Below are 13,838 nucleotides of genomic sequence, written 5' to 3'. Positions count from 1 at the left end.
CAGAGTTTCTGATGTGTTCATCTGACAAACAGTCCCATGAGGCCACAGGAGAGGATTTGTGAATGGCAGTGAAGCAACACAACAATGAAGCAAGAATGCTGTATGTCCGGATTTCATTCATACTACACACATATATACTACAAATAATATACTATATCAATAGTCACTAAATAAGATCCCAATATGACAATCAAATAAGATCAAATCAAATGTTTTCAACTTTATTCTGCCAACTACTGGTGTGGAGGAGGCACCACAAACAAATGTTTCCATTTGTAACCCAGACCTCCCCTATTTATTGACATACTGGCCACACGTGATTCATATAATTTCAAACAATAGCTTTTTTGCAGAGCATTATTTGGCTGGTCATGTAATCTCAACATTGCCAGCACCATTACAGAATGAAACACATCCTAAAAAAAGTACAATTAATTTCTTGAAAAGTAATATTTCCTCAGAGGGAATAACATGTAACACCTTCAAAATTCTTACATAACAGCACTAGCTGTTGCATATTAGATTCACACAAACAAACACACCCCACAGGAAGTACTTTGTCTGTCTGATTAAGAGTAAATACCAAACATGAGGGTCGACCTGCTGTGCTCTGCACAACATCTGGAGTGGATCAACATCTGTGTCCAGGTTGCCAACTTCGCTAAACAAAAGCTGGCAGCCTTGAGCACAGAGCTAATAGAGAATGATAGGAAGGGGGTAGATGATGATGATGAAGGCCTGCGGAGAGGTGAACAGAAGATCTGGGAGACTCACAAGATGCTTGTGCCTGTTAACAAACAGATGGAGGTTCGACTACGGCTGAAGCGTGAAAAAAGATGATAATTTGAAAGTCTTTTCAATTGTTTTCATCCATAATACATCTATATCCAATTGACTTTCATCAAATGGAGAAAAAAGTCACTGTATCAAAAATATTTTTGTGTTTATTAGAATAAAGAATTGCATACAGCTTAGGAATAATAGGTAAATAATATACTTTTTTTGTGCACACTGTACCTTTAAGGATCATTTTACTGTTCAGTTGAATGAAAAATTTATGGACTCCACTAATGCAAGCAAATCATGAGCCGTGAAAGCATTTACCAAGTGATGGCTTTTCAACAATCAGAAGTGGCACAGCAAAGGCAACATATCAAATTCCATCTTCAAACCGCTTTCTATAGAGCTTCACAGCGGCTGTGAGCTGATAATTCAAAGGTGGCATCTGGGGATGAAATTACCTTATGTGGGTTGTCATGAAAAGAAAGAAGCAGTATTTTCCGTCCTTTAAATTAAATCCTATTAATGGAAGCACTGCAGTGAACACAAAGAATTTCAAATTAATATCCACTGAATAGGCAGTGATCATAACGCTTCCGCAGTCCTGCGTTACAGAGTCGAAAAGTGTCTGTCGAAAACGGTCATATAGAAAATGTATTTCGGGGTGTGGCATTTGGGGCAAGATGCCTGATGGTTCCTGGAAGTAGATATCGATCTTGTTTCAAGGTTTTTGATACTGTGCTCAGCCAGAGAGCAGTTTCTCTACATTCATTAATCATTCAGATATGCCTGTTGTGTTTACAGTCCAAATCTAGCACATTTCTGCGAGAGGCTTTTCAATTTAGATGCTTTAAAGATAATAGTGCCTCACCGCCAATGTGCGACTGCTTCAGTGCTTTAAATTACTATGCATAATGTATCTCGAAATGGCACTTGCGTGGTTTTTGGACTGGTTTTCACCATCGCTCAACGCTGCGCTATTTACTCATCAGATAAATTGGAATCTGCCGGTTTGTGGGTGTGTTTAACAGCATATTATGAGGATTTTATTGACGGTGAGGCTATTAAACAATACTTCACTGCGAGAGTATTCGGCAAAGTATAATCAACAAAAACTAGCTAAATGACATAATTTTCAAGAAATATGGTGACTTTCACTATGTTTGATGCAGATGCTAGTCAAACAATCGAAACCTTTTCCTAAACCCCATCCCCAAAGAATGTCAACTGGACTACAATAACACTGCAGAAAGTATTTCACCAATTCCACATTGAAATATGTGAATAGCTAACAATATTTAAGTGTAAACTGCCTGAGCTAAATTTGGCCCAGTGGGCCGTAAGTAGCCCAGAGAAGTCATAAGACACGTTGTTAGGGGTTTTGTTTGATCAAGCATAATTTCCAGGGCTCTTTAGGGAGCAATAAATAAACGGATAATGGAGCTTGATGCAAAAACGGTAAGGGCTTTGTAACTGGGCAAGCTAAGAATGATGGCTAACCGGAGGGTACGAGCATGGCAGCTTTGCAAGGCGCAAACAGAGTAAAGCCACTTGACAGGACGGCGAGCCGCTCTCAGAGTGAGGATCATCTGCCGAGTTCATTAAATCTGCCTGCAGGACAAAGTCATCTGTGCTCGTCAACAGCATTCTGCTCACAAGAAGCGATAGGTGTACAGCAACCAGATGAATTCAGAGCAGTATATGCATGAAAACATGAATGCATAACCACTAGAAAACACATGTGGAAATATAAATACACAAGTGTGTGTGTAAATGTGCTTTATGATATCTAGCAATGAAATCACAGTTTTAGAGGCTTAGCATACTCTAGGACCCTTGATTGGGTAAGAAACCCGAAGGCAGATTTGCCTCTGGAACACACACTGACTCTGAATCAATTTCTACAGTTTTATTGATTTGTGTTTAAAAAAACTTTGCCATTAGCAAAACAGGGATTTGTAAGACCGTCTGAACTAGGGATATCAAAATTGCCGATATGAAAAGTCGATACAAAAAAAAAAAAAATTGAGATAGATTGGTATTTATGGAGTATCCAGAGTACTGACTAAATCCAGTAACCAAGGGCATTCTAAATAACTCTTGAGTGCTAAATATCGGTATTGACTGCAGTTATTTTGGTTTTGTGAGAACACTGAACGGAACTAAATGTTTAATGAGTTGGTCAGTGATGTAGAACATCTATTATAAAGAAAAATCTTGTATACACATGTATATATCATTATTTTCCTAAATGTTTTTAAAAATTATATGTGTGTGTATGTGTGTATAAAGATTTTTTTTATTATTATTATTATTTTATAAATATCATTAGGTTTTAGACTTACTGACCTCGACATAATCATAATGGTCTTTTTTTTTTCTTTCCCCAAAATGAATTTTAATCCAGAAATTGAAAAAATGTTTATCATAACAGAGGTGTATCCAAGTTACTATACATACAAATTGCTCTTTAATCAATTTTTGAATAAATGAATCGATAAAGACCCAAAAAAAAAATGAGTGGCATTTCATTGACTTAAATGTCACTGCAGGGTGCTGTCGGTTCTTGAAGAGTAATAATTATTAATTGTTGTGCGTTAATGAATAATCTAGTTTCCTCATGATGTGGCATCATGTTCTCTTCTTTTCACCAGGTTACTGATTAAAACTTACTTGCTAATTAGCATTTACTAATTGCCTCTACTTGTGACAGACTTGGCTGCATTACCATCCATGACTGACTAAAAATAGCATGCTCTCTCTCCCTTCCTCTGCACAGGTTGATGTCAAAGATGACTCGCTTACACAGCGGGCAAACTACACAGCAACTGTGGGAGCAGCCACAGATGCCCCAGTGTCACACCCCATCAAACCCCTGACCGAAGAGCACAAAGCATCTCCTGTCTCTGGACAGCAGGGGTTGATGGGAATAACGCAAAGCTTTTAACATAGGCCTACAGTTCTGTACTAAGCAATAAGGCGTTATCATAAGAAATCCTCTCAACGACCAAAATGCTGGGCTACACGACACAAATGCTTGCAAATTTTTAGTAGCTAGCTTTTACGTAACAGGCTTTCTACGTTAGCTTACAGCTTAGCAAGCTAATTTCACATTTGCTTCCCTGACACTGGCAGACAATGCCAACGTAGACATCCAAACGCATGCAATAGAGAATGATGACAAATGTCAGCCTGCAGGAAGTATTCAAATGTTAGACTGTGTAATTATCACTTGAAAATAGTTGTATAAAAACACTAGAACATCAAGATCCTTTGACTGAAATCGTCTTTGATGTGCTAATATATGCACACACACACACAGAGGTTGTGACTTCTAACACTATATTCTTTGCAAGCTCTTTTCAGTAGGGAATTGAATAGATTATATAAACATACTTCAATTCTACACATAATGCCTAATATAAAAAGCCTTTACTACCGACACTACTATGGCAATGAATGCACTGACTCTTAACAAAGAAATGCTCCTCTGAAAGATCCTTCAACCCCTTAACAAGACATTAAATGGTGCATAATGTACAATAAAGACCACAAGATCACAGAAGTGCAGGCACCTGAGTGTTTGTTGGAAGCCATCTTTGCAATAGGGCCACCCTTCATGCTGGCAAACATGAGAAAACAATGGCAGGGAAAAGGGGAAGCATTTAAATAAATACAAATAAATATCATTGGTTGCCGCAGGCTTGGTGGCACAGTAAAAGATTAATGCTATTCTTCTGCAAATATTGCTCAGAGGGACAACATGAGTCACTTCCTCAACAGTAAAGCAATCATGAAAGCAAAAGCCAGGGAAGACCCTAAGGCAAGGCCTCTGGGAGTTAGGTGGACAGCTCTGGATGAAAGACTAGCTGTCTATCAGAGGCAGTTCATGTGTTTTAGTGGTAGCAGAACACATTGGCTTTTGAAAGAGAGAAATGTAAATGTTCCTCTTTCGGAAGTGTCTCTATGTATGTGCGAGTGTAGTTTGCTCACCTGAGTAGGCCCAGTAGGACTCTTCAGCCGCTCTGCGATGCCTGTCACCAATTGACCGGTCATGATGCTCCGCTTTGTTCCCTTCAGCCAATGCTGAAACAGAAAAATAATGAGACATAGTTTTAGATTATGTGCTGAGATGGTCATATGGACAATGTGAATGTGTCTTTCTGATCCTGTTAATAAATGCTCATAATTTAAGTGAGTGACGTAACATAGAGCCAAGTATGGTCACCCATACTCATTAATATTATATTGACTGATTAATATTAAAAGTCTTTGTTACACTTGGTTACATATCCAAAATCTGCCAAAGAAATGTATGTTGTATCTCTAAATATTTTTAACTAAATTAAATTAAATATTGTCTAAAATGTTTAATTTTAGTGTACATATTTAAGTTGTATTACCCTACACCGTGTTAGTTTTCTGTATCGGGATCAGCCACTGAATAATCGATTTTCATATAGGAATCCACACGAGTACACAAACATACACAAATCACGAGGGTCGAACTACAAATCACAACTTGTGGCACAAAAACAAATCATGAGATACAACCTCACACAGTAATGCACCAGCCTGTGATCTCTGGCTGAACCAAGTCATTAAATCCTGTATAAACCAATCTGGCTAAAAAAACTCACTCTATTAGAGAGAAAAACAGCCCCCCACACAGCTGTATTTACAGCCTGTCTGCTCTGGGATCAGTTTCCCCCTCCCTCATTAAACATGTATGAGGGGCTAAATAAATAAACAAGTCCTGATTGGCCGGTGAGAGGAAGGCTAAAGCGCTAAGTGGTGAGTCAAAGAGGCTGCGGACAGGGCACTGGCAGCCAGAGACAGTGAGCTCTTCCACCGCTCCATCAGAGACACCAAGACCAGGTGTGTCCCACCGTTAGGCCGAACTAATCAAGACTTAACCCAGCAAGAGTTCCAGACCCCTTCGTCTACTTGCTCAGGGCTCTAAGGCTCATATTAGCTGTGAGAATACAACACCAGAGGATTGGGGAGCTTAGATTAGCTTAAAAACCCAAACCTCCCGGCCGCCAAGGATGCCAGAGATGTGTCTGGGTTGAATGAGAATTTGTTCCGACTTGCAGCAGGAGCTGGAGGGGTTAGGAAGGATGGCACACATCCCAGCAGCCTGTGGCCTCTGTGTGAGTTTATCAGAGGCGATCTCGACCCCTCGGTTCCTTGCTGCAGGATGTCAGGGATGCACTGGAAGGTGAAGAGATGACGTGAGATCAGCCTCACAGCTGTCGTCCACATCCAAACTCTCAAACTCACTGTGGCAGGACTTGGGGGTGAGTGCCATTTTAAATCTAGACTGACCCCCAAAAAAAGACTCACTAGAAGAGAAGGAAGAGAATAGCTGAAGAAAGCACTAAAGGGACTAAAACCATGACAAGATGTTAATGAGAAATGGGCCACATTGTTTCCGCAAGCCTGCCGATGTGCTGACCACACTATGATAACAAGGACACACTGCCTAAAAGGCATCACTCAAAACATAATGCAATTTACATGGCCCCTCTTTCTCTGAGCATGCTGGGTAAGTATATTTTGATATGAACAATGGGTGACTTTTTGTTTCAATGACAAACTGCCTTCTGCTCCTCGCTGCTCTACTTCTTCAGGATAGCGGCTTGGGCATGGTGGTGAATGCCAATGAGAGGGTATGCTATGGCTTCTCTATGAATTACATTATTGATTGCCGATATTCTTTGAACAGAAAATGTAATTATGCAATGCGGCATAGTCGCTATCCTCCCGATATGTCACTTATGCTCCTTCTCTTTCACTCAGTCACTGCCTCCCTCTCTTTGTCCCTGTCCATCCATCAGTGAAGCTGTCTCCCTCATTCCAACACTCCAAAACTTACTTCCTGTGAGTAACTTGGAGAGACTTGGGATGCTCTGAGAAGTCAATACATCAGCAGCTGGGTCGACCTCGTCTAGAGGCTTGCTTTCTTCATTCCTGTCTTTCAGAGATCTCTTCCAAACTTGTCTACGTTTCCATATCCAGTTCTGGCTGGTTCACTCACATGGTCACTTGCTTCAAGAAGAACCAATGTTTTTTTTTTTGGACTTTGGCCAATACCATCTCCTACTGTCTCTCAACAAACACCATCCCTGTACCCCAGGCCTTATTTTCTCTCCTCCACATGTCTTCAACAATGGAGAATGAATGCTTTAAACAACCAAATAATTGGACAACAGCACCTTATTGAATGTGACTCAACATTCAATCAAAGAGAAGCACCATGTTCCAACCCAACAGCTTGTAGATACATTCTAGAAAGAGAAATGGTGAGTTTAGGGACTGGAGGTGAAAAGGTCATATTGAAAAAGCGACTATGCTAAGGAACATTTGGCCAGATGGTGGAAAAATGCTTTAAGAGACACTTGACAGATGACTTATCTTCTTGTGTGGGACTGTTTTCAGATGTGCAGTGGGCATCACATGTAAATCAAGCTATACGAATTGGGACATACCATATACAGACGAACCCATACTGGGGCTGAGCCATTTTTCTGATTTTATTGATTAATTCAAATGTAATGTTTTGCCATGATTTTATAAAAAAAAAAAAAAAACTAGAGGAATTGCGATTTTTAATATAATTATTTAAAAATGTTAGAATTAGACACTTTGACAATATGCCAGTTATAACAGTAAAGAGAAAAGAACGATCCAGCCGCATGCCGGCGAACGTGATGAACTGCTCACATGTGATGCACTCACATCGCTAGGCGACATTCACACAGAGTGCACTTTTGTGTTGACAAAGACACGGGCAGTGGAATACGAAATAAAATGCATGCCCTCAAAGATGGGACTGAACTTGTTTTAATTTGAATGGTGCATTTTTAGAATGCCGTTTCATGTGTGAGACGCTGCAAGAGACACGAGTGCAACAGTCAAATGCGTTATAGTCTACTGGTCTTATACCTTCAGTCATTTAGAATTTGAATTACCTTGCTTTTGGAGATTTTTTAAAGCATTTTCCTCATATTATTTCTGAACATATAATATGTATAAGACAAGTTTGTACACAATCTTTTTTTTGCAAATATATTTAACAAGTGATTTGTTTAACATTTACATGTTGACAACTTCATGTGTGGTGCACTTGGAATAAATATTTATTTAACTACTGTAGATGGTTAACAAAGAAAAGGTTCATTGAATCATGTTGTAGTAAAAAAAATAAGTTGATTGGTGAATTGAAGTATGTGATATCTAGTGTGTTTAATGATTTTAAGAATGTCATAACAGGCCTGTCACTATGTCACTCAATACAATAATAAAATCAGTCTGTCCTCATTTTCTAATATGTCATAGAATTTAGTCTGTAATTCAACTATGTTTCGACACAATGCCAGACAGGGTTGGTTAAACTTGTTAAAACATGCATGCATAGTTATAGTTTAATGCTTTGCCTCATAGAGCTCAATGCATTGGTGCATTTGGCAACACTGACAACGGTCAAATCATTGTACCCAACTTCTAAAAGTTTGATTGATTTGATTGATTGATTTTCATTTATAGACATAAAAACAGCATTTACTTTTATGTTTATGAACTATTTTCCACCAATTTCCTCCTGACAGTATTGGTTTAGAAACACACACACATTCAGAGAAGATGGCACTTACAAGAAAGGGAACATCTCCAGTGAAGTGCACACACTGACAAGTATGACATAGCTTAGTCTCATTTCTGTGGTATATGGGGCAAGCTAAAAACAAAATAAAACAAAAATTAGTTTGATACCCTCTGCCCCTGCTTTGGGTACTGTGAAGAAGAAAACTCCATCTCTTGCCCTGCTTTGAGATCAGGAGAGGGGAACAGAGAGAGAAAGAGAGAACTTTACAAAGAGATACTAAGAACGACCAACCACCACTGGAAAAACAACAACTCATAGCCAGATTACAAACAGACCCACACACAAACACACACTCAATTCAACCCAATATGCACAAAGAGCCTTTGTACACACATCCACACACACACATGATCAAGAGAATGCATGAGGCTGGGCTAACATCAGACACACACCAAAAGAATGTCATATTGTTCAAAAACAAGCAATATCGGCTTAAAGCACAATCTTTCAAAATCCAGAATCAACTGTGAGTCGATGCCAGTGTACGCTTGCCTTCTGTGATCAAATCTCCGGCGCCAGGGGTTCCATCTAGCCAGGCTTTTCTAAATGAATTCTGACGTAATTGATTTACATGCCTCTATTAGAGCTGCAGAGTTTTATGAGGAAGATATTGGGAGTTGACGTTTTTGTCAGGCGGTCTCCATAGAAAGAACGACAGAATGAGCAGAGTTATGAGGGCTTCGTTTTCAGACACGGATACCGGAACTCTCAATGAGACAAGTCTCGGAGGAGCCGTGCAACGTCGTCTAACTGCCACTTTGAGATTGCTTTTTGCAGAGGACGGGCCAATCATCGCGTAATGAAAGTGTGTGTCAAAGAAGTTTATTTTGAATGAAACTTAAGGAGCTCTCTATGCCAACAACCATTTGTGATCAATAAAAGTTGTGCAGATAAGTCAGAAATATTTAAACTTGAGACCCTAAAGCAAAAGAAAGTCCACATGTTGTGGTCATAGTTAAAAAAAAAAAAATTAATGTAGAAAGAAATGGCTGCCATTGACACATTATATATCAATTCATTTAGGCTACGCAGACGCTAGTATGTTAGAAAACAGAATAATCACACTGGCGATATTAGTATAAATCCTTGGAAAACTGACTAGATAATGAAAATATGAATAAAGTCCCATCCATTTTACCAGATTTAATAGTAATAACAGAGATTTGCTTTTGAAATTATGCTAGCATTTAAGCTAACAACGTCATCACTTGTAGAACACCTGTAGGCTTCTATATCCAGAAAAACATGCGAAAAACTCATGCTAAAACTGCAATACTCTCAAAATGCTCTTACTGATATTTTGGAATATTGATTAAACGGCCAAATATTTTTTGGCACCTTTAGTAATCAGGGTTCTATAATAAATAAATAAACGAAAAAAGTAGTGGTGTTAGTGTCCACTATTCAATTCTGACTGTCATTCAGTTATTAATGTTCAGTTATTAATGGTGACTTCAGCCTAAGGGGAAAAGCTGTTCTCATGCTTAATTATTTCGGTTAGATAGTTTTGAATTTTAAGTTTGTTCCAGCTTCATTGAAATGCACATCAGGCATTCACATTCATGCACTTAACCTTGATTTTGCTTTTGTCTTTTTTTGGACAGGAGGGTCAGCATGTGTATGTGTGTCCTAATGGACTCATTAATATTCTCCTCCGGTCTCTCCTGAAGGGCATTCACCCTGTGGGCATATCCAGGACACATATATACCCCACCGTCCCACGTGAAGATGCACATGCTTTTACACATATGGAGCAACATCTGACACCCAAATCTGTCCAGAAATCTAAGATGACAGCAAATAGAGCGAGTACACGCTATGGGAAAATGGAAGAAACACAGATTAGGACAAGTTGTGAGCATCAGAAAAACAATGGCGTCAACACCTTTACCCATGCTCCACTTCTAATGCCAATCAGGAAAAGCTTGTCCATAAAGTACATGGTTTGATGTTCAAAAAACCATGGCACTTGTTAGAAGACCTGACTCTTAATTTGATAGTTTCCAGATTAATCTGCGGCAACTAGTATAACACTGATGTACACTATAGATTTAAAATCTCAGTCAACATTAATCCTCTTGTGACATAATCCAAATATTTGGCTTCATTTGGATGCAAATTACAACTATGAAAAATTGATAATGTACAACCTCTGGCACTGAGAAGTCAAACTCCTTTTAGCTAAATTAATTTAAAAGCACACAATGTACTTTTTGTGTGGAATTAATACAATATTTGAGGCGGGATCAGCTTTCTTTAATGTAATTAACTTCATTTTGAGTAAAGTATAAGCTGAGTGCTGGGATTTCTATTATGCCTTTTAACCAAAATGGCACCACTCTCAAAGAACCTCACGTGTTCACGTGTTTTGAGAGCCAAAAAAAGAGGTCACTAAGGCCCCGTCCACACGGAGACGCGTTTCTGTGAATACGCAAACATTTTTTATCGGATAGGCGTTTCGTCCACACGGATCCGGCGTTTTCATCAGGTGAAACCGCTATGTTTTGAAACCGGGTCCCAGAGTGGATAAATTTGAAAACGCCGTCTTTGTGTTTTCGTCTGGACGGCTAATCCGTATATTTTCTGAAACGGTGACGTCATCAGCCTACGTCTCCCACTAGTCAGACACCTCTACGTCACGTAACAGCAACAAAAACATCAACAAACACTGAACGATTGTCTTTTTATTTACTAACATTAACACAGATTAATAAATGTATTGTTCCATGTTCGTTTGTGTACCACGCACAAGGTTTATGAGCATAGTCCAAGTCTTCTTCTCTGTTTTTAGTGTATCTCTCTATGGCAGAATTACAGCGCCACATACTGGTCTGGCATGTATACTACATCATTATGCGGTTTCGTGTGGATGCGGATATTTCCTGAGACGAGGAAAAAAAAGATTGGATTGGGGTAAGCTCCGTCTCCGTGTGGACGGGGCCTGACTGTGTGTCAATAAAAAAATGGAAGGAGACATATATTTTTACATTACTAGATCTCTAGTAAGGACCAAAACAGAGATCTTCATTACACGGGTTGGAACAACTGGCACATGCTGGTGGTTGCTGACTCAAAAATAACATATTTAATAGGAGCAGCGACCCTTTTTAAGTTAAGAAACACTTTTTTCTTGGCCCACATAGGGCTCCAGCGCCATCATGGTGTAGGTTGAATGGCGTGTTGGTGTGCTTTTATCTCTCTTGAGACATACGGAGAAAATAAAGAAACTCAATGAAGTGAAATGAAGAACAGGTCCTTTTATTTCTCTTTAAGAGTGGCTTGAAGGTCAAGGCACATGAGAAGAAATATCCGTAACAGATTCCACATAGCAAGGCCAACAGCCGACAGTGGACAGCTGCTTCTGCCTGTCGTGGTTCAACTCCCACAGCTGTGAAGAGAGGTGACGCGTTTGCATCGAGTGTGCGAAACTCTCCTGTGTCTTGTACGCATTTCAATATCAATGCCTGTAGACTCGTCAAACGCTGGTGAGGGAATTTGCGTCCCGTCCATGCTGGGATTAAAAACATGCCACACGGTGAATCTAACAGGACAAAGGCTTTGAGGTCTCCAGACATCAGCTTTTGTAGCATTTGTTATGTCTACATCAGAGTCCTGTGGCTCAGCAGCTATCTTAATGACTTCAAGGACAAGACAGGAGGTCTATTGTTTATGGAGCACTGAGTCCAAAAGAGCAAGAGAGAAGGAGACTGAGAGAAACGGACCGTTATTAAATCGGAAGGCGCCTAAGCAGCTGACAAGCAGTGTGTGACTGTGTGTGTGTGTGTGTGTCAAATAGGGAATGAGAGAATGAGAAAGGGGGAGAGACAGTGAGAGGGAGAAAGAAAAATGGTGCTGGCAGCGCCAGGCGACACTGTTAGACATAATAACATAATTTGAAGTAATGATGGTTGCCCTTTAAGATAGTCCACGGGGAGAGAAAGAGAGATGAACTAGACTGTCTTTGGTCTCCAAAAGCAGCGTCCAGCCACACTGATGGCAAAAGCCATTTATAACAAAAGCAAACAGTGTACTGTCACTCCTTGACCAATTAGGTTAAAAACACGACATGAATGATTGGCCAAAGCATTAGAAGCACACAGTTCCACTGTATATCCATTATTGGGGCAGTAAAAATTAAGCCTATAATACCTGGAGAAAGCCAGCTGTTAGCATTCCCATAGATCACAAATGGCAGTTGACCCCCTCAAGAAGGATTCAATATTTATTTTATTGTTGACAGGATCTTACAAATTTGCTCAGGGTCTATCTGACACAATAAGGAAACAACATGGGTCCATTGGAACAACTATGGCTACGTATATAGGCCTACATAAAATTCACTGCAGCTTCCAGTTGAAATTAACACTAGTGGTAATAAAAGGTTAGGTTTAGTTTGGGTGGTACGGCATTTCAAACATTCCAAACGTTATACAAAATTAATCTTTACAATTTTAGTGAAAAGGACAACAACCATGTTAATAAAATGTTTCCAGATTCACACTTGAGAAAAACTGAATGTGCGCTATAAACACGAGTTATTAATACAGTCCTACCAAAACAAATGGTCTCTGTCAAAACTATTATAATGGAATGTTTGTGATTCATGTATTGTGTATTTTATTCTGTTAGAACACACAACTGATTTTGAATGGACTGACCAGTTTATGCTAATGCTAGCTATTGCAATGCTTACAATGCCCTTATGTAGTATTATGAATTGGGTTCTAGCACTAACACATTTTGTAATGTAATGGCATGTGAAAACAAGCTTGCATTTTTTTTTTCATGTCTGCAGACTGAAATTACAGCACCAGAAAGACTATTTAGAAAAACCGTGCAATGCTTCGACAAGTCAAGTCTTCATCAGGCACAATACCATCCATCTTTTTTCATCATTCTTGTTTTGTTATCCTGCACCTGAGCCCAATTTAGGTTTTGGATGTGCACACATGTTTTGACATCTGTATTACATAACCAACACCATATGCATAATACATATTTTGTATTTTTAGGGTAACTTCATGTCAACTTAAGAAGATCCTCACAAATGCATCCATTTTTAAACTCCGTTCGAACAAACAACTACTGTACTCTACTGTACTGCTCTTTATAACTAGAAGAACATTTGCAAAATACGTAAACATTCAAAGCCTATTTAATGAATACATGGGGGTCATAAGCGTGTATGTGCGAATCACACACTGTATACAAGCAGGAAAGGAGGTGCTTAATCATTTTTGCACCTGCTTGTGATTAGCAAACCCTCACACTCATAGCGGGGCATTAAGAATGTTAAAGACGCCGGCGGAGCGAACTGCAAGAGCCTCGATTAGACAGCAGTCAGTCACCGTAAGGAAAGAGAATGAGAAAACTGCTTCCCGTGGCTTTGACT

The 13,838-nt window shown here is 39.4% G+C and overlaps 1 protein-coding gene across 2 annotated transcripts in view; it reads right to left on the bottom strand.

Annotated features, from left to right (window-relative positions):
* ptprga (protein tyrosine phosphatase receptor type Ga) overlaps window positions 1-13,838 on the bottom strand; it is a 217,052-nt gene that overhangs the window by 157,271 nt on the left and 45,943 nt on the right. For both annotated transcript variants that reach the window (XM_026242518.1, XM_026242517.1), the window contains exon 2: window positions 4,774-4,866. In XM_026242518.1, the coding sequence (XP_026098303.1) occupies window positions 4,774-4,866 (93 nt within the window). The remainder of the gene's footprint in view (window positions 1-4,773; window positions 4,867-13,838) is intronic.

The sequence above is a fragment of the Carassius auratus genome, unplaced genomic scaffold (genome assembly GCF_003368295.1).
Source record: "Carassius auratus strain Wakin unplaced genomic scaffold, ASM336829v1 scaf_tig00001591, whole genome shotgun sequence".
In the NCBI taxonomy this organism is placed as follows: Eukaryota; Metazoa; Chordata; class Actinopteri; order Cypriniformes; family Cyprinidae; genus Carassius; species Carassius auratus.
Note: the sequence above shows the minus strand (reverse complement) of the source record. Positions and strands in the feature narration are given on the sequence as shown.